The sequence below is a fragment of the Salarias fasciatus genome, chromosome 14, assembly GCF_902148845.1.
Source record: "Salarias fasciatus chromosome 14, fSalaFa1.1, whole genome shotgun sequence".
NCBI classification, from domain to species: Eukaryota; Metazoa; Chordata; class Actinopteri; order Blenniiformes; family Blenniidae; genus Salarias; species Salarias fasciatus.
The window spans coordinates 2,398,695-2,419,018 of record NC_043758.1 but is presented as its reverse complement, the minus strand read 5'-3'; the positions used below and the strand labels follow the sequence as shown (position 1 = coordinate 2,419,018).

The following is a 20,324-nucleotide window of genomic DNA, read 5'->3' as shown; positions in this document are numbered from 1 at the left end:
ATTTTTATTCATTTTGAAGTGTCAGGTTTTCCAGATCAGGATTCAGTTTGAACATTTCTGTGGAAAACAACCGGATTACCGAGCGACTCAAACCCGCAATCCTGTCAGAGCAGCGACAGAACCGACCTACAGCTCTGGCCAGACGTTTACTGACTCTTGTAAAGAACATAATGTCAGGCTCTCTCGAGTCTCCAGTTATTTCTACAACTCTGATGTTTCTCTGACAGAAAGACTGGAGCAGATCCTTTATCACAAAAACATTCAGAGTTTGGTTCTTTATGACTTTACTATGGGTTAACAAATCTGCCGGGTCAAAAATATCCATACAGCAACATGAATTAGCTGTTCTGGTGACTCAGAAAGTTGACAAAGTGTCAAAGAGATGAGCTTCACGGCCTCTGAAGGGTTCTGAGCGACTGCAGGAGGTGATTGAAATCGGGCTCACTGGACACAAATGCTGAGATGGGAACGTCAAAGGAGCTCAGCACCGATCTGAAAAAGTGAATCATTGACTGGAAGAAGTCAGGAGAGTCACCTGGAGCCATTTGGAAGCAGCTGCAGGTCCCAAGAGCAACGGTGTGGAGTAATGAAGACGGAGGATTACCTTCAAATTCTTCAAGATAACCTGAAATCATCAGCCCGAAGGTTGGGTGTTCCAACAGAACAATGACCCCAAACACGTCAGAAGTGGTCAAGGAATGGCTAATTCAGGCTAGCATTAGAGGGATACTTCAACATTTTGGCAAATTGGCCCATTTAGTGCAATTCTTTAGTCATTTGGAACAGCATACTTACTTTTTTGTGAGGGCGAGCTGTTGTTTATTCAGAGGCGAGTCGGGGAAGGTTTTCGGGACGGACACAATGGAAGTGGATGGTATTTTGAAATATTAATGCAAAATTTGAGATTGAGTTGTTTATGTGAAGATTGCTAAGACGGAACTACTTACTAAACATGGCGTCTGGGCGTAGTGATTTCAAAAGAGAAAGTAGTTCCCAGTATTTGCTTCAGTGTCGTAACGCTACAATATTATTTGTTTTTTTTTTTTTTTTTTTTTTTTTTTTTTTCTGACTATATTATGTTAAGGATAATTGGGGGTGGGATTAAATAAATTTTCTTCTTCCCACTCCCTTTCAGGCATAATGAAATCTTCTGTTATTCAGTTATTTGTTACATTGTTTATTGTTTTTGTTAATTTGTTTCCTTTCCTTTACCCTGTGCATTATTGTACAGCAATTGCCTGAAATGAACAAAATAAATGAAAAATGAAATGAAAAAAAAAAAAAATGAAATGTTGGTGTTCCACAGCGTAGTGAATGTGTGGATTATAACGTGTCCACCAAAGTGTTTTGGGGTTGTTGGATTGTGTATTTGATGAGTTTGACGAGGGGGAACAAAAATACCATCCACTTCCATTGTGTCCGTTCTGAAAACCTTCCCCGACTCACCTCTGAATAAACAACAGCTCGCCCTCACAAAAAAAGTAAGTATGCTGTTTGAAATGACTGAGGAATTGTGCTAAATGGGCCAATTTGCCAAAATGTTGAAGTATCCCCTTAAGGTTTTAGAACAGCCTTCCCAAAGCCCTAACTTAAACCCCGTTGAGAACACGAGGACAGTGCTGAAGAAGCAAGTCCATGTCATTAAAGGGGGGTATTACGTGTTTTTTGGCCCTTTAGCAGGGGGTCATTTGTGCCGGATCCTGCCAGAACAGGATCCAGCACCTCTTGATTTTGATCTGTCTGTGTTCCGGGACCTATATAGGCAGATCCGGGATCTTTCCCCACAGGGGAAAAAAAAATAAATAAAAAAATAAAATAAAAAAAAATCACATTAATTGCATAAAATAATAAATATATTAACATATTAATTCACTAAACAAATATTACTAATTTCACATTGTTTAATACCATTAAAAGTTAAAAATAACGAAATAAGTCATTTTAAAGAGCCGCAGATCTGCTGACGCACTGAATCAAACCCGCCTCTGACAGAAAACTGTTGCATCTGAGATGATTGATGAAGAGAGCAAGCAAAGGGCTAATGAAACATGTCTAAAAGACAGTTAAATTCACTGTCATTTTGAAAAAGAAGGAAGGGGAACGCGATGATGACTCAAAACAAGTCCGAATAACAGCAGCAGTGACGGCGAGCCGAAACAGGGAGGAGGGGGAGAATCTGGACATGGCTGTGATGTGGGCTGTTCTGGACTGTTGAATATGGTGAGAACACTGTTATCAGGCCGCCGTGCCAGATTTAAATGATAACAATAGAAGGTTTGTGTGATCCATTGTAAGCTCCATGCAGCTCCTGCTGCTTTCAGGGACACTTCGTAAACGTAGCTGCTAATAGACGCCACTGAGTCTCAGTCAGCTGTTAGCTTAGCTGTTAGCCACCAACGAACTAGCTGGCTTTGAACGATTCCTTCATGCTCCAACATCAGTGGACGGGACGCAATCTCAACTTCTGAGACGGTGGAGAGAAGATTTAAACGCTGAGCTTCTGGGACAGAACGGGAAAGGTTGTTACTGACGGACAGTTCAGTTCTGAGAGGAAGTGTCTGAGCAGCGTAGCGGCGGCTTGGAGAGACGAGGGAAACGTTGTTCTGGTAGGTTTCCTTTCTGGGTGTAGCGTGGTTGTTTACTGTTCTGTTGTTGTTTTTCTTCATCTTGTTCAGTGATCATTGTGTTGCTCTCAGGACTGAGGGAGCTGTAGCTGACAGTCGCAAAAAATCCCAAACAAAAATTGGCCCAACGCCTAATCAAGTTGCCGCCCCCCTGCCCTATAATAATAACGACAATAGTAAATAAATGTCAGAACATTTATACCATGGCTGCTATTTGAAATTTAGGCTTGTAAGTCCCACAGCATGGTATGTGGGCATTTGCATGCTGTTTTCAGCACTTTCTTTCTTTTTTTTTTCAGCACTGTCAAATTAAGCACTGCCCTTTAGTATCAATCTACAGCACACTCAAGCAACAGCTTTGCCCAAAGCTGGACGGTGAAAGCTGCATGTGTCAAAAACAACTTAAATCAAATGTGCCTCTGCATCAGGCTGCCTCAAACGGCTGGAAATGAGTCCCTGTCTCTTTAAGAATCTCCTCAGCTTAGCGACACGCCCCCCTCAGAGCGTCCATCTCCACGTGCATTCTCCAAGAGTGAAGGGGGGAGGGGAGATGGGGCGGAGCTGTGCATTATGGGCGGAGCTGTGCAGAGCCGAGCATTTCAGCGGTCAACATGGCTGCCAGGGGAAGATTCAGGAATTGCTCAAATATGCATGAATGGTTCAGGAAACAACTCCATGTGTCTTTTTAATGGAGAAATGACACTATAGCATTACACAAAGCTCAAAAAGTGGATTTTACATAACACCCCTCCTGTAAGCCAACGAATTTAACTGAAGTGCATCGATTCTGTCAAGAGGACTGGTCAAAGGTTCAACCTGAAGCTTTCCAGAAGCTTGTGTTTGGCGACCAAAGGCGCCTAATTGAAGTGAAAGGGGCCAAGGGACACGTAACCAAATATTAGCATTGCTGTATGGATATTTTTGACCCGGAAGATTTGTCAACCCCTAATAAAGTTATAGAAGAACCAAACCTCATGAGTATTTTTTCTAATAAAGAGGTATCTGTTCCAATCATCCTGTCAAAGAAAAATCAGAGTTGCAGAAATAACTGGGGGCCCGAGAGAGCCGAGACATGTTCTCTACAAGTGTCTGTAAACTTCTGGCCACAGCTGTAGATTCTTCCATGGACTTTACATTGAGTTGGATCTGGTGATACATATTAGTAGAAAAGAATACAAGAAGCATTTTCAATGGGGAGAGCAGCAAAGGCTCATGGGTAATGTAGAACAGAGAAAAAACACACTGGGTGGTCAAAATCAGTGAGAACACAGCAGGAGGATTCACAGTGTGGGAGGTCAAAATGTTAGCACCAACAATATTTACAGAAATGCACCAGTAGCGCCGGAAGCATCACTATTAGTGAAGTACCAGTAGTGCCGGAAGCACCACTATTAGTGAAGTACCAGTAGTGCCAGTAGTACCAGCAGTACCAGCAGTACCAGTAGTATCAGTAGTATCAGTAGTATCAGTAGCAGTCAGACTTGTAGCAGCGCTGCTGGTGCTCACAGCTGTTTCATGCACACTCTGCATCGGCTGATCAGGTCTCCTGGAAAGTTCCCCGTGTCCGTCCGAGGCCTGGGTTTACTACACACACACACACACACACACACAATGGAATGCGATCATATGCCTTGCTAAAACCTGCTGGATAAAGTCTAAATTCAACAATATGCTGACGATACTGCTGTGTGCCTGAACATGTGCTGTACTGTTATTAAACACGTCGTACCTGAACACGTCGTACCTGAACACGTCGTATCTGAACACCTCGTACCTGAACACCTTGTATCTGAACAAGTACCTGAACTCGTCGTATCTGAACATGTCGTACCTGAACACGTCGTACCTGAACACGTCGTACCTGAACACGTCGTACCTGAACACGTCGTACCTGAACACCTTGTACCTGAACACATCGTACCTGAACACATTGTACCTGAACACGTCGTACCTGAACACGTCGTACGTGAACACCTCGTACCTGAACACGTCGTACGTGAACACCTCGTACCTGAACACCTTGTATCTGAACACGTACCTGAACTCGTCGTATCTGAACATGTCGTACCTGAACACGTCGTACCTGAACACGTCGTACCTGAACACGTCGTACCTGAACACGTTGTACCTGAACACCTCGTACCTGAACACGTCGTACGTGAACACCTCGTACCTGAACACCTTGTACCTGAACACCTCGTACCTGAACACGTCGTACCTGAACACGTCGTACCTGAACACGTCGTACCTGAACACCTTGTACCTGAACACATCGTACCTGAACACCTTGCACCTGAACACCTCGTACCTGAACACCTCGTACCTGAACACGTACCTGAACACCTCGTACCTGAACACCTCGTACCTGAACACGTCGTACCTGAACACGTCGTACCTGAACACGTTGTACCTGAACACCTCGCACCTGAACACCTCGCACCTGAACACCTCCTACCTGAACACGTCGTACCTGAACACCTTGTACCTGAACACCTCGTACCTGAACACCTTGTACCTGAACACCTCGTACCTGAACACCTCGTACCTGAACACGTACCTGAACACCTCGTACCTGAACACGTACCTGAACACCTCGTACCTGAACACCTCGTACCTGAACACGTCGTACCTGAACACCTCGCACCTGAACACCTCGCACCTGAACACCTCGTACCTGAACACGTCGTACCTGAACACCTTGTACCTGAACACCTCGTACCTGAACACCTTGTACCTGAACACCTCGTACCTGAACACCTCGTACCTGAACACCTTGTACCTGAACACCTCGTACCTGAACACCTCGTACCTGAACACGTACCTGAACACCTCGTACCTGAACACGTCGTACCTGAACACGTCGTACCTGAACACCTCGCACCTGAACACCTCGCACCTGAACACCTCGTACCTGAACACGTCGTACCTGAACACCTTGTACCTGAACACCTCGTACCTGAACACGTCGTACCTGAACACCTTGTACCTGAACACCTCGTACCTGAACACCTTGTACCTGAACACCTCGTACCTGAACATGTCTCTGGGGTTGAGTGCGGCGAGCCAGTAGCTGTAGGAGTCGGTGTAGTAGTTGCAGGTTCCTCTTCCGTGACACTCGATGAAGGGAATCTTCCGGAAGTTTTCCAGACAGGATCCCGGGGAGGCCAGCGGCTGACCAGAGCCCTCCGCTCCCACTCCCGTTTCCTACGGGCCGACGGGGTCAGAGGTCAGAGGCCAGGAGGGATTTGGGAGCTGACGGGGAGGAAGCGTGAGCTCACCATGACGAAGGAGAAGCCGGACCACAGCGAGTCCCACCCCGACGGACACTCCGGGATCGAACGCGTCTGGCTGTGGACGGCGATGACGTTGGCTCGGGCCTCACACACCGAGCAGCTGCGACACGGGACACCGCACATGACGCACACTCGGGGCAAACAGGGCTGTGTGTGTGTGTGTGTGTGTGTGTGTGTGTGTGTGTGTGTGTGTGTGTGTCTGTGTGTGTGTGTGTTACCGGCTGATGTGGTTCTTCAGCGTCTCCTCGGAGATGAAGGGCAGACTCCCCGGGAGCGGCTCGTTGGTCGACAGCCAATAGGAGTAGTCGTTGCGGGAGGCATAGCGGCAGGTGCTGTCGGTGTTACAGAAGAGGAACGGCATGGTGGAGAAGCGGGGCAGACAACTGCCCAGTGTGCCTACACACGCACACACACACACACACACACACACACACACACACACACACACACACACACACACACACAGAGTTGTCAGTAACTTGTAGGAGTTGTAGTGCAGTGGTGGAGCAGCGATGCAGTAGTGCAGAGGTTCGGTGGTGCAGTGGAGCAGTGGTGTGCCAGCCTGTCCCGTGCGGTGGTGCAGTGGTGCAGTGGTTCAGTGGAGCAGTGTTTTAGTGGTGCAGTGGTGCAGCAGTGCGGTGGTGCGGTGGAGCAGTGGTGCGATGGTGCAGTGGTTCAGTGGAGCAGTGTTTTAGTGGTTCGGTGGAGCAGTGGTGCAGTGGTTCAGTGGTTTGGTGGAGCAGTGTTTTGTGGTTCGGTGGAGCAGTGTTTTAGTGGTTCGGTGGAGCAGTGGCGTGCCGGCCCGCCCCCTGCAGTGGTGCAGCAGTACCCAGGTCCTGTCCGTGCGCGCGGTTGTTGCCGTTGATGAAGAGCAGCGAGTATCCGCTGTAGAGGAAGGCGGAGCCTGCAGGGCATGCTGGGACCTGCAGCTCCTGGCTGTGCTTGGTGAACAGGAAGCCGTTTTTCTCGCCGCCGCCGCCATCGTACCCCCCCGGGACACCGCGGGGCCCCTTGAGTCCGACCGGCCCGCGGGACCCGTCGGCTCCTGGAGGCAGAGTCTGTCGGTGAATCGCAGTGCATGCTGGGAGAACGACCGATGTCAGGCGGCTCGCTCACCTCGGGGCCCGACGAGCCCCAGCTCTCCTCGCTCGCCCTTCACTCCCGCTCTACCACAGGGTCCAGGAGGACCCGGTGCCCCGGCGACGCCCTTCACACCTGCAGAACCAGATCAGAACCGGTTTGATGTGACACACACACACACACACACACACACTCCCATTTTGTTGCAGAGAGGAGACATGGCATGGCACTGGGCATCATGGGAAAACACCACCAGTGGGGCCGCCCACACCATGAGAAGTTGTGGGTCATTAATACTGGGGCTCCAGCGCCCGACCCCCGACCCCGTCAGATCAAGGGAACCCGCACACCAAGGTGTGGAGCCCCCCAGGCCAGCCGGGACCAGAGGACCCGAGCACAGCAGGGTTTCCCCCAGAAAACCTGCTCAGCCTGGTGGTTGGACTGCTAGAGAAGCCCACCGTGCTTATGAAAAAAAACAAAAAAAAAAAAGTAAGAGTTGACAGAAATTTTGAAATTATGACTTTTTTGTGTTATTGTCAGCATTTATTAACATTACTTAAATGCAGAGTCTTACAGAAAGCCACAATCTTATAATAAAGTTTTAACAAACACAAAAAATAAAATTAAAATAAATATCAAATGTTTTCACCTAAGTGAAATACTAGTGAATCTTAAAACAAGCCCGAGAAAAGCCTGGCGGCCCGCCCAGCCTATAAAGCACTGAGGGAAACCCTGCACAGTGACCCCAGCAGAGGACCAGGACCAACTCCCGGTGTGAAGGACCCCCTGAGGAAACACTGGAATTAAACAGCTAAAACATGATAAAATATGATACGAAATTAATATAAAATAATAAGATTACAAATTAAAAAGTAAAACAAGTTAAAGGTACATAAGAAAATAGAATAAAGTCACATAAATAAGGATGGAAATAAGAGGACTATAAAGGGTCAGCTAAAAGCCAGATTAAAAAGGTGTGTCTCTAACCTCCCTTTAAAAATATCAACAGTCTCTGCGGTCCTGAGGTTCTCTGGCAGGCTGTTCCACAGGCGGGGGCCGTAGTGGCTGAAAGCTTCCTCACCATGGGTCTTGGTTCTGGCTTTAGGACACACAGTGAGCCGCTGCCAGAGGACCTCAGGGCCGCGAGGGTCGACAGGGTAAAACTAATAAAGTTTAAAACTAAAGTTTAAAAACTAATAAGAGAATTTTAAATCGATCCTGAAGCGGACAGGGAGCCAATGCAGCGACTGTAAAACCAGTGTGATGTGGGCCCGCCCCCTGGTCCTTGTCAGCACGCATGAGGCTGTGTTTGTGTAGTAGTTGTAGTAGGTTTGAAATGTTCTTGTTGGGAAGACCAGAGAGCAAGGCATTACAGTAATCTAACCTGCAGGAGATAAAAGCTGCATTAGCACCTCCTGCTGGCCTGAGAGAGAAACGGGCGACTCTGGCTATATTCTTAAGATGATAAAATCCAATCTTAGTTATGTTTTTAATGTGTGGAATGAAACTTAGCTCAGAGTCAAAAATCACGCCCAAGTTTTTAACTGATTGTTCTGGTTTAAAATCTAATCATTTTGGTAAAATTTTCTGTCTCTGACCTTCGGGACCGATAACTAAAACCTCAGTCTTGTCCTGGTTGAGCTGTAGGAAAGTCACTGCATCCATGACTTGATGTCTGAGATCCAGTTAAAAAGGGTTTCTATTGGTCCTGAGTCATCAGGAGACACGACAATGTACAGCCAGTGGTGGTTTTTTGCACAGGCCAACTAGGCGGCCGCTTAGGGCGGCAAATTCAAGGGGGCGGCATGATTAGGGGGAAAAAAAATCATTAAATACAATTCCCTTCATGAGCGCAGCTGAGAAAGCATCCATTCACACTCTGATGGTGCTACGTTACATAACAAATGGCGCCCTCTTCAGGTGAAGACTAGGTGCGCCCTCTGCTCACAAATGGACAGTGGAATATACCAAATCAGGAAAGGCGAGAGGGGTGCGAGTTTACTGGTGACTGGGCGCGACAGACTGACCGGCGCTTTTTCGGATAACATGGGGGTCTATGAGACGAAGGCGGGGCTCATAAATATATTTTTATATTGCTTTATGCTAATATTATGTTGTAGTATTGAACCAGACTGACACATTTAAGCTCTGTTGAAAAATGATACATACATTGGAAACGAAGGGAAACTCCGGACACCAGCTTTAAGAGCCCACTTAGTAGCTACATATCAGATGACTTCGATAAAGCTTTTTTCACACATTCCACCTAACAAAGAAACAAAAGCTATTCTCACACATACACCTTGTTCTCAATTCCAGACAATAAGATGTTCATGATTTTCTTATTTTCAAAGAGTGTATTTAACTTGTAATTGCTTACAGTATTTATTATATCTATTATTGTCAAAATATTGGTTTTGCACTAAAGTACAAGTAATATAAAAACTACGGCTGTCAAATGATTAAAATTTTTAATCAGATTAATCACAGCTTACAAATTAATTCATCATGATTAATCACAAATAATCGCAATTTCCAACTATGTCTGAAATATACCCTTTTTTCCTGTATTGCATTAACAAAAAAACGTCAGGACATGATTATATATATTTAACACGTGATGTGTTTTATATTTAAGGCTCCAAATAAAATAAATATTCAAAAAACTAAAACATGCACACCATAACATATTGTCTGTGTGTGTGTAGCGCTCCCTCTGCAGTCCCTCTAAAGTTGGCTTTTGGCAGGAGTTACATTTTCAGGTCTGTAACAAATATAGTACCACAAGAAAAGTCAAACTAAGAGATACCACACTTTTTTTTTTGCACAATTAAACAGGGCATTCTTAGCCAGTGTTCCTTTTTGTGTGGAGATCAGAAAACTGCTTCAACATTTTTTTAATCAAACCAGCAGAATCCATGGGGCCAGCCGGCTGATCTCCTTCCATATTGCTTTCTTCTTCTGTTTTGATAAATGAGTTGCCCCCCAGGCCTCCTCTGCCTCCTGTGTGCTGCCTGTCCAGCTTCACATGTCCGCGTGGGTGTGCGCTGCGCGTTGGTCCGCGTGACGTAAAAATCATCATGAATTCCTGTCCGCTAATTTCCACGCGGAACGATCCGCGGACGTCCGCGCAGCGGCCAGATTGTAGTGTAGGGGAAAGCGCGTGCGCATCGGTGGTGCGCGGACACTTCAAAGCAGACGGAAACGCGTACATGTGAAGCATGGACGAGCCGAGGCTGAGGTGAGGCTTCTTCTTCTTCTTCTTCTTCTTCTTCTTCTGTTGCTGGCAGCTTGCATTCCATGCGGGTGCACTACCGCCACCCGCTGGTAGAGGTGAGGTTTGTCATGATGCGCATGCGTTAAACTGCGTTAAAAATTTTAATGAGATTATTTCAATAAGTTAATTAACGCAATTAACGCGTTATTTTTGACAGCTCTAATAAAAACAAAATAAATATGTTGTTCTTTTCGCTTTAAAAGATTTTTTTCTATTATTTTGAGGGGTGTGTGTGTGTGTGTGTGTGTGTGGGGGGGGGGGGGGGGGGGGGGGCATCAGCAAGGTACTTGCTTAGGGTGTCAATAAGGCTAGAACCGCCACTGTGTACAGCTGAGTATCATCAGCGTAACTATGGAAACTGATGCCGTATCTCCTGATGACATCCCAAACTGTGGGACGTCAATCAGTCAGAATCAGAATCATTTTTATTTCCAAGACACACACACACACACACACACACACACACACACACACACACACACACACACACACACACAGACTCACCCTGAGGACCTGGCTTCCCACAGGACCCTGGCGGCCCTCTTTCTCCCGGGAGCCCCTGATACCCGGGGTAGCCTTTGTCCCCGGGCTCCAGGATGACCCCCCTGGTGGCGTCCTTCCCTCGGGGGCCTGCAGGGGGCAGCAGTCGCGGTTCAGTCCCGGTGAACCGGAGCTGGAGTCCATCACGTGTGTGTCGTTACCTCGTCTTCCTGCCGGTCCCGGAGAACCCTGAGGGCCACAGGACCCCGGGGGTCCGCCGTCCCCCTTCAGACCTGAGACAGGGACACATCTGGAACTCAAACCGCAGTGCCAAACCCGGGGTTCAGACCCAGAACCGGGGGCGGCTGGAGCCACTGCACCCCGGACTGTGAGGAACCCGGGTCGTCTGCTGGACCCGGACCTGCTTACCAACTGGTCCTGGAGTTCCAAGGTCCCCCATCTGGCCTTTGGGGCCCGGGGGGCCCGGGGGTCCATCTCGGCCCTGTCAACAACCGGATCAACAACCAGATCAACAACCAGGTTTCAGACCCTCGGAGCTCCGGCTGTGTTTGTGTCCGGGTCCCACTCACCGGTCTGCCTGGGGGTCCAGTCTCACCAGGAGGACCAGGAGGTCCTGAGGGACCTCCTGCTCCTTTACACCCTTTGTCTCCTTTAAATCCCGGACCAGGAGGACCAGGAGGACCCTGAGAGCCAGGAGGACCTGCAGAGGGACGAGTTCAGAATCTAGAAGTCTTTAACTGTGTGACGTAAATCTGCCTCTGGAGTCCAGGAGGTCTCTGGAGTCCAGGAGGTCTCTGGAGTCCAGGAGGTCTCTGGAGTTCAGGAGGTCTCTGGTTACCTTTGGGTCCTTGTGCTCCATTTGGTCCCTGGTCCCCCTTGAGTCCCTCCAAGCAGACCCCCTTCCTTCCAGGGTACCCAGGAGGCCCCGGAGGTCCAGGTGGACCAGGGGTCCCTGGCTGTCCTGAAGCACCACACGGACCAGGGGGGCCACAGGGGCCCGGACCTCCTGGATCTCCAGCAGTCCCTGAGGAGCCCGGATGAGACCAGAGAAGGGTTCAGGTCCTGCTGAGGGTCCAGGTCCTCCTCGTGACCTCAGCAGGACTCACCTGCTGCTCCTTTCCTTCCCTCGGGTCCTCGGGGTCCGGTCCCGGGAGCTGAGGAGAGATCAGAGGAGGTGAAGTTGGAGCGCTGAGGCCTGTTTCCACGGCAACCATTTCAAGAGAAAGCATCAAAGTTCCATGTTTTAACGTTCCGTTTCCATGGGAACAGAGCTTGGCGGCACCTGAAGAGTCACTTCTTCAAAAACGCTCCAACTAAGCTGAAACGGACAAAATCGCCGAGCGCCACCTGGTGCCACGAGAGAGAACTGCAGGCTGAGTCAGGGAATCGTTCTTGAGGAAGATCTGCCCGGCAACAGAAGCTCCTCCTGAATATGAGAACATCAGTGTGTCGGGTGAGGGCTGGTGGTCTCCGTATCCTCCTGACCCACAGCGACGGTTCCATGAGCGACGGTTCTCCTGCTCGGAGCACCTCCGGTGCTGATGGTCCCGGTCCAGCACTGAGCCGACTCTCAGGCTTTAATCACAGTGGCCCAGTTTACATGGTGTTTTTTCAATCCGATTGTAAACAATCGGATTAAAAGCGAGTGTATTCATGTACGGCACACAAAGCGATCCACGATGAATCCTCGTTTACAAGGACTCTGGGTGAAGCGGATTATACGGCGTCCTGTGACGTGAGGACAGAGTCTCTGGAGGATCTTCCAGGTCTTCCTCTCTGCAGCAGCAGTCCTCAGCGCCGAGCAGAGTTTTATCTGCTGATATCTGCTCAGATAATGTCCCAACATCTCCATGATACCTGCTGAAGGAGCGGCTGCTCCCCTGGCTGGAGCACCACCGCCGAGCAGCACGTCTCAGTGTGAGCTCTGCTCCATGCCGATGTTTCGAATTAACTGGTGACTGTGTTAACTTGGACCAATAGATGACTGAAACATGTAGTCGTTCTGGCGAACGTCGGTTATCGCCAGTTACAGTGAGTGTATACGTTTAAAGTCTTTTGTGAGTCTTACTTTAACAACTGCTGTAATCAGCATGTTGTTACCGGCCTGGGCATCTGGCTCTTTAAGAGAGGGAATTGTGGGTAATGTAGTTGGGATTCCAGGAAAAAGACGTGTGGATCGGCAGAGTGTTATGAGAACCGTACTGTTTTGTTTTTGGCACGAATTCACTCGCTGTTTTTCTGTATTTAACTCGGCGGTGTTTTGTGACAATAAAGTCCCTTTTGAGCAACAATTCTGCCTCCTTACATGACAAGGAAAACTGGACAGCAAGTTATCAACACGAGCCATTCTGGGTGCAGAGACCCGGTCTATTTCAGCGGTTCCGTACCACGGGTTAGGAGCCACAGAAGCTGATGTGTTTACACAGACCTCCGCCGTCATTCGTTAACACGGGAACCAGTCAATCCATAACACCGGCTGGGCGATCGCTCGTATTCTGCTACGGAGCTCTTTGAACAACTCACTTTTGCGCGATTTGCTTCCATCTCTCCTCTCCAGTGTTTTTTCTCTCTGGGTTTTTTATTAAAAAAGTGTTTTTCAACCACCGTCGTTGTTCTGCTGGTTTTTGACTGTCCTGCTTCCTGTTTACTGGCACCTCACAGGTCACTACGTAGAGGGAACGCATTTGGAACAAATAATCCGCTCCGCTGTCAGCCGGTGTTTATATGAGACACGGAGCGGATTGTCGATCGGTGTAGACCACCTCCTACAATCGGCTCCGAGTGAAGTGATCCACTCGGGCGTTTACGTGACGCATTTACAACCGGCTCCGCCCTATAGGCGGATTATACGGGGCTCGTGTAAACGTGGCTAGTGAAGAAGAACTATTGTGTCACTTTGCTTTCATGTTTTCTTTCTTGCTCCCTGACGCCGTCCTTGAGGACTAGACCACCCTGACTGACCCCCTTACCCCCCATGGCTCCTTTCTCTCCAGGAGGGCCGGGGATCCCATCCTGGCCCTGGTTCCCTCGGGGTCCGGCTGGACCAGGATCTCCAGGAGCCCCCTTGTTCCCTGTAGATGAAGACCAGAGACCCTCAGAGGTGCACGGACCCTTCCGGGGGCTTCGGGTTCGTGCCCTTTGACCTGTGTACCTGTGAGTCCAGCGGGTCCCGGAGGACCACTCCTCCCTGGCGGTCCGTCACATCCCTTCAGACCCGGAGACCCCGGAGGACCTGAGACCACAGAGAGGTTTCATTCAGCAGGAGGACTCAACAGGACTCAACTCGTTCTGATCCTGCAGAGTCCACGTGCTTCATTGGAACTGAGCCAAAACCAGGTTCCTAAAGGTCCATGTTTTGCACATTAAGGTCTTTAAGGTTTGGTTTTCGGTTCTTTTGATCGTTTCAGACAAAACACAGAACTGAACACAGAGTTCTTGTTACAGACAGACCCCGGCATCCTGGGGGACCACTTGACCCTTTGGGGCCACAGGGGCCACATCCTCCGGGAGGGCCCATGCTTCCACAGGGCCCCGGTTCTCCCATGGACCCTGGAGGTCCCAGAGGCCCGGGTTCTCCCTGAGGGGAGAACAGAGCAGAAGACGCTTCGTCCATATAAACCATTACATCGTCTGCATGCTGGGAGAACAGAGGAACCATGAGGACTCGTCTTGTGGGTCATACCTTCGGTCCTGGACATCCTCTAGGTCCTGGTCCAGAGGGACTCGGTTCTCCTTTCACCCCTTTCGGTCCCTCTGGTCCAGGTTTTCCATCTTCTCCAGGTTTTCCACACGCTCCTGGACATCCTTTTAGGCCTTTAGAACCTGAACAGGAAGCACAGCAGGAGAACTTTGGAGAGTCCAGGATTCTGCTCAGAGTTCTCCGGGGAACTTCAGAGGTGCTCCAGAGACCTGCTTCTTCTGTTTTTACGGTTTCCATCAAAGTTTTAAAATCATTTGCCTTTTAGGAAATAGAACCGGGTTCAGGATCTTACCCGGCCTTCCCAGGTCTCCTGGAGTTCCTTGGGGTCCACCGGGACCAGGAGGACCTGTCCTACCATCCCTGCCTGGGTCTCCAGGCAGACCTGTCAAAGTCCAGTGAAAACGGGATGAATACCAGCAAGAACCAGAAACCTTCAGGAACAGCAGCGAAAACACAGAACAGTACGGCTCACCCTGAGCTCCAGCAGAACCCGGTCTCCCGTTAGCGCCGTCTGGGCCCCGAGGCCCCGAAGGGCCCCTGTTTCCTTTATCTCCAGTCAGACCTGTGGGTCCTGTGGTGGGACAGGAGGAAGACGAGGTGGACGATGATGACAGAGTTCTGTTTTCATGAGCTGCTCCGACACACCAGAGCCTCAGAACCTGTTTAATGTTATTCTGAGTCTTTTCAAGAGGAATCTGGATCTGATAAAACCCACAAAGAACCCAGTCCTGAACTCCTTCAAACCAAATCTAAGACTTCTTTAAGCCGAGTCAGAAACTAAATGAGCCCAGTCTGAACCCAGCCGGTCCCGCAGAACCCTGAGGACCTCCTGGGGCGCTGATGGATCCAGACTGAACCCAGAACACACGGTTCTACTGAGCTGAGGATGGAGGGAATTCAGCACCAGGAAATCCAGGATCTCCCGGGTCTCCGTATGTCACGATGTTCCTGTCGGTCCCTGCTGGTCCAGGCTCTCCGCGGTCTCCCTGAGGGCCCGGTGGCCCCTGAGGGCCTCGCACCCCGTCAGCACCCTTCTCACCTGAGAGGAGTGAGACAGAGGAGGAGTGAGATGAAGGAGTGGGACTGAAGAGTGAGGTGGAGTAGGTGTGATTTGGAGGAGTGAGGTGGATGAGGGGTGAGGTTGAGAAGTGAGGTGAAGAAGTGAGGTGGAGTAGGAGTGAGATGTAGGAAGACTGAGGTGGAGTGTTGAGGTTGAATAGTGAGGTGGAGTGAGGTGGAGGGGTGAAGTTGAGGAGTGAGGTGGAGGGGTGAAGTTGAGGAGTGAGATGGAGTAGGAGTGAGGTGGAGGGTTGAAGTTGAGGAGTGAGGTGGAGTGAGGTGGAGGGGTGAGGTGGAGGAGTGAGGTGGTCCCACAGAACCTTCAGTCTGTGACAGATCGAACCTCGTGGTCCTGGAGCTCCGGTCTCTCCAGGCTTCCCGTCGCCTCCTTTACTCCCACAGGATCCCGGAGGACCCGGGTTCCCTCGGATCCCTGGAACAGAACAGAACAACACAGAACCTCAACATGTTCTCTTCATGAGGCCACCTGGTCCCATGGACTGGAGAACAGAGTTCACAGATGTTCTCCAGGTGTGAGGAGGAGAACAGAGTTCACAGATGTTCTCCAGAGGGCAGGAATGTTGTTCCTCCACCTGTCAGGTCCTGGGTTTTCTTTCAGACCTGGAGGAGTTAGCGTTGAAGCTAGCATGGTTCTTTAAGAGGTTTGTCTTTGCCGTCTCACTTCCACGGATCCTCCTTCAGACTTTCAGACCGGTCAGGAGACATGATGGACCTGCTGGTCCTCCTCCTCACCTGGACTCCCCGGTTTCCCGTTGGTTCCCTCAAGACCTCTTCGTCCAGGTTCTCCCTGTAACCCCGGAGGTCCGTTAAACCCTGGATTCCCGTACGGTCCCGGAGGTCCAGGAGCTCCTACACCTGGCAGTCCGGGATCTCCTGGCTCCCCCTTCAGGCCCCGGATCCCTGTGGGAGCAGACCGGGGATCAGCTCACAGACACAGATCTTGGTTTTAGTGGACTCAGCTGATTTCCAGGACCGGTCTGGTCTGTTCGTTACCTGTGAATCCGATGACACCGGGTGGGCCTTGCCCTCCTTCAGGTCCTGGACCTCCAGGTAAACAGAGTCCAGTAAGACCAGCAGAACCCGGTCGTCCATCCAGACCTCTGCTGCCTGGAAACAGACACTTCAGTTTGGACTTCGTTTTTGTTTTTTGGTCTCAGCCTTCCCTCTGGAGCAGGACTGGACCTGGGTTTGCGTGGGACTGGTGGAACCAGCACCTCTCATCCCTACGTGGAGTCTTCAGGGTCTCATACCTTTTGGTCCTGGCAGTCCATCTAATCCCCGGGATCCAGGAGTTCCATCTGGTCCTGGAAGCCCCGGGTCTCCTCGGGGACCCACGGAACCATCATCCCCTTGAGGACCGGACTGACCCTGCCGGCCCGGGAACCCGAACCCACTGTCCCCCTTTGACCAGACAGAAAACCAGAAGGAAGACCAGGAAGTCCCGCTTTCAGGAGTTTGCAAAACAACCAAATGATCATCAGAACTTTAAGGGTCCTGGGATCGTTCCCTGAGGAACACTGCACACTGAAGAAACCGTCTTTGAAGCTCTACAAACATTTTGACTTCTGTAAACTGATGTTGTTGACCAGTCTACCTTGGGGCCGGGCATCCCCGGGGGGCCCGATGGCCCCGCTCGTCCCTTGATGCCCAGACTTGGGAGACCCTTCACTCCTTTAGCACCTTTCACTCCTGAATCCCAGAAACACAGACAGCTGTGACCGCCTCTCGTCCTCTTCAGTTTTTCATTTTGTATGAAGCGTCAGATCGAACCTGCACTGACCTTTGACCCCTGGAAAGCCCGGAGGCCCTTTCAGAGAATATCCTTTATCGCCTTTTTCTCCTTTTGGGCCGACGAACCCGGGAGTGCCTGGAGGTCCAGTCCCACCTGAGACCAGCAGAAGACAAGAGACAAAAGACAAGTCGAGACAGAGAGCAGCAAGCAGAGACGATAGGGAGGGAGAAGCAAAGTAGGGAGCGATAGAAAAAGCGTCCGCCTCCTCCGAGAGCCAGCAAAGAAGACCTTTTTTTTACTGGAGGAATCACTTGACTTGGTTTTTCGAACAGACCAAATATCAACTATGGAATTGATCAGCTGGTCTCTCTACGCAATTGATACGAGTCTTTCAACAAAGAGCAGAGGAGCGGGGGATCCTGCCTGTCCGGACGGGACTCGGCATGCTGGGTATGTGATGGACGCCCGGGAGAAGTGGAGGGGTGTCACATGCCTGGACCCCTGTCCGTCGAGGTCATTGTGGATGATTACATTTTCGGATTTATGATGATCGGCCTGCTGCTGATTGGCCGGTGTTGCGACCTGATCCTCTGGAGGATTAAGAAGACCGCCACCACAAAAGACGTCCAAGGGAGGACGGTCTTTTCAAATCAATGGGCAAAAGCTGAGACTGACCGTTTGTGCGAACTCTTTCGAAAGGTGGACATTTTGGGTTATGGACGATTGAGACGCAAGTTGGATGTCACCATCGCTGAGAGGGTTAAGCCAGCTTCTGTCTGAAATGTGGAGAAACCGAGCAAAGGAAGGTCAAACGGCTCCTTCCACACCAAAACAAGATAACTTCTGATTGTGTTTGGCGCCCCTGGAAGACTAAACAAATCTCCCTGAAGATTCAAGACAAGACTGATTGCTTTGTCTATTTTCCCTCTCTCACTCTCAGCTGCAACCCAAGTTCACTTTGGACTGCTTCATTCAAGGCCGTCCCGGCAACTACCATCTGAGTTGGAGCGCAAAGGGGAGGCGGGCCAAACCACACACACACGTACACGGACTGATGAACTGAAATGCCACATACATGCCACACACACTCCCTCCCCCATTTTCAACGTCTCCACCACACCTGTCTGCTGACGACTAGTGGTGATGACGTGTTGCGCTGATGCTGCGACCGCTGATCCGTTAGTCTGATAGCAATTTGTCTCGTGTTTTTTTTTGCTATGTATGTGCGCAGGTTGGCTTTTTTTGGTCTCTCACTTCTAATCACGACTCCCTTCGGAACCGTGATCTGAATTGATGTATCTTTTTTTACCACCCCCCCCTCCCCCCCTCCCCTAATTTCTGTCTGAGTTTCTTTAACTCTGCTTCCTTTTCAAGACGGAGCGCCGTAATTGGCTGCCTGGGCGTCTTAAAAACCCATGCAATTTCGTTGCACTTGTAACTTCGGTAACTTGTTGCGATGACAATAAAGATAATTCTGATTCTGATTCTGAAAAGACAAGTCAAAGACCAAAGAGACCCGGGACCCGGAGACCTGGACCCGGGACATGTCAGCTGGTAACACAGGATTTCATATCTGCTTTTTGTAAATAATGTTGGCTTCATCGAACCTGGACCATCATGCACTGGGGCAGTTTGCAGGATCAGAACCTCCAAATCGGAGGCCATGGTCCTCGACCGGAAGAAGGTGATCTGCCCTCTCCGGGTCGGTGGCGTTCCCCAGGGTTCAATACTAGCACCTGTCCTGTTCGCTCTGTACATGCTCCCTTTGGGTTCTATCTTTAAAAAGTATAAAGTCGGCTTTCACTGTTTTGCAGACGACATCCAGGCTTATTTACCTGTTAAGACTGTCAGTCTGCAGTGAAAACACTGCAGGACTGTCTCAGTGACGTTCAGACATGGATGAGAGCAAACTTCCTGAACCTAAATAAGGATAAAACTGAGATTTTGGTGTTTGGTCCAAATAACCCCCTGCAAGGACATGACAGTGTTATTGGTCCTCTGTCCTCCTTCTGCCGGCCCTTTGTGAAAAACTTGGGGGTGATGGTCGACCCTTTGTTTAATTTGACAAACACATTAATTCTGTCATCAAGGCCAGCTTCTTCCATTTGAGGACTCTGGCCAAAATCAAATCTTATCTTCCTCTGGCTGATTTTGAAAGAGTGATCCATGCTTTTATATATTTTGTATGTTGGGCTGGAACAGGGCTGGACCAGGGCTGGACCGGGGCTGGACCAGGGCTGGACCAGGGCGCCCTGCAGCACCTGCAAAGCGTTCAAAATGCTGCAGCCCGTCTCCTGACTAAAACAAAGAAGCGGGATCACATCACCCCTGTGCTGTGCACTTTACATTGGCTGCCTGTCCGCTTTCGAATGGAATTTAAAATTTTACTGATCACTATTAAATGTTTGCACTCCTTGGGCCCCCCATACCTGACTGATATGTTGCAGCCCAACACGCCGACCTGAGGTCAGCTGACCAGCTCCGGTCGGTTGTCCCTAAAGCCAGGCTAAAAACCAGAGGTGACAGAGCCTTCTCTGTAGCTGCACCCACCCTCTGGAACAGCCTCCTCCTGGATGTCAGGTCCTCTCAGTCTATAGGACAGTTCAAGTCTAGACTGAAAACACACCTTTTCTCGCAGGCTTTTCATCGCTAGCTAAACTGGAGTATATCTTGGTGTCTTGTCTTACTTGTGTTTTATAAATATGTTTAGGTGGGCCTTTTTTTATTTCCATTTATTTATTCTATTCTATCTCTTTCCTTTTTTTTTGTGCATTTCTGTGAAGCACTTTGGCCAACTTAAGTTGTTTTTTAAATGTGCTATATAAATAAAATTGAATTGAAATCGAATTGAATTGACAGACCCTGACCCAAATGGTGGAGTTCCAGTATGGAATGGAGGAAGGATGGACTGACGGGTGGTCGCTGCAGTGATGCAGTTGTTGTTTCATCCATCGTGGTGAAGAAGACACTGAGCTTAAAGGTGAAGTCTTCACTCCTACCCTCACCTGTGGTCATGACCTTTGACCCATGCCCAAAA

General features: G+C 49.7%; 1 protein-coding gene across 2 annotated transcripts in view; it reads right to left on the bottom strand.

Annotated features, from left to right (window-relative positions):
* Nucleotides 1-2,832: 2,832 nt before the first annotated feature.
* col4a3 (collagen, type IV, alpha 3) overlaps nt 2,833-20,324 on the bottom strand; it is a 37,482-nt gene continuing 19,990 nt past the window's right edge. For both annotated transcript variants that reach the window (XM_030108235.1, XM_030108236.1), the window contains 25 exons: nt 17,336-17,440; nt 17,150-17,244; nt 16,806-16,956; nt 16,549-16,662; nt 16,288-16,455; nt 15,878-15,967; nt 15,380-15,514; nt 14,948-15,046; nt 14,768-14,857; nt 14,458-14,597; nt 14,226-14,352; nt 13,927-14,007; nt 13,745-13,846; nt 11,882-11,929; nt 11,614-11,799; nt 11,345-11,475; nt 11,184-11,256; nt 10,976-11,047; nt 10,779-10,904; nt 7,034-7,132; nt 6,747-6,962; nt 6,136-6,313; nt 5,903-6,017; nt 5,656-5,828; nt 2,833-4,208 (listed from right to left, as the gene is read on the bottom strand). In XM_030108235.1, coding sequence (XP_029964095.1) covers nt 4,127-4,208; nt 5,656-5,828; nt 5,903-6,017; nt 6,136-6,313; nt 6,747-6,962; nt 7,034-7,132; nt 10,779-10,904; nt 10,976-11,047; nt 11,184-11,256; nt 11,345-11,475; nt 11,614-11,799; nt 11,882-11,929; nt 13,745-13,846; nt 13,927-14,007; nt 14,226-14,352; nt 14,458-14,597; nt 14,768-14,857; nt 14,948-15,046; nt 15,380-15,514; nt 15,878-15,967; nt 16,288-16,455; nt 16,549-16,662; nt 16,806-16,956; nt 17,150-17,244; nt 17,336-17,440 — 2,996 coding nt within the window. In that variant the 3' untranslated portion in view covers nt 2,833-4,126. The remainder of the gene's footprint in view (nt 4,209-5,655; nt 5,829-5,902; nt 6,018-6,135; nt 6,314-6,746; nt 6,963-7,033; nt 7,133-10,778; nt 10,905-10,975; nt 11,048-11,183; nt 11,257-11,344; nt 11,476-11,613; nt 11,800-11,881; nt 11,930-13,744; nt 13,847-13,926; nt 14,008-14,225; nt 14,353-14,457; nt 14,598-14,767; nt 14,858-14,947; nt 15,047-15,379; nt 15,515-15,877; nt 15,968-16,287; nt 16,456-16,548; nt 16,663-16,805; nt 16,957-17,149; nt 17,245-17,335; nt 17,441-20,324) is intronic.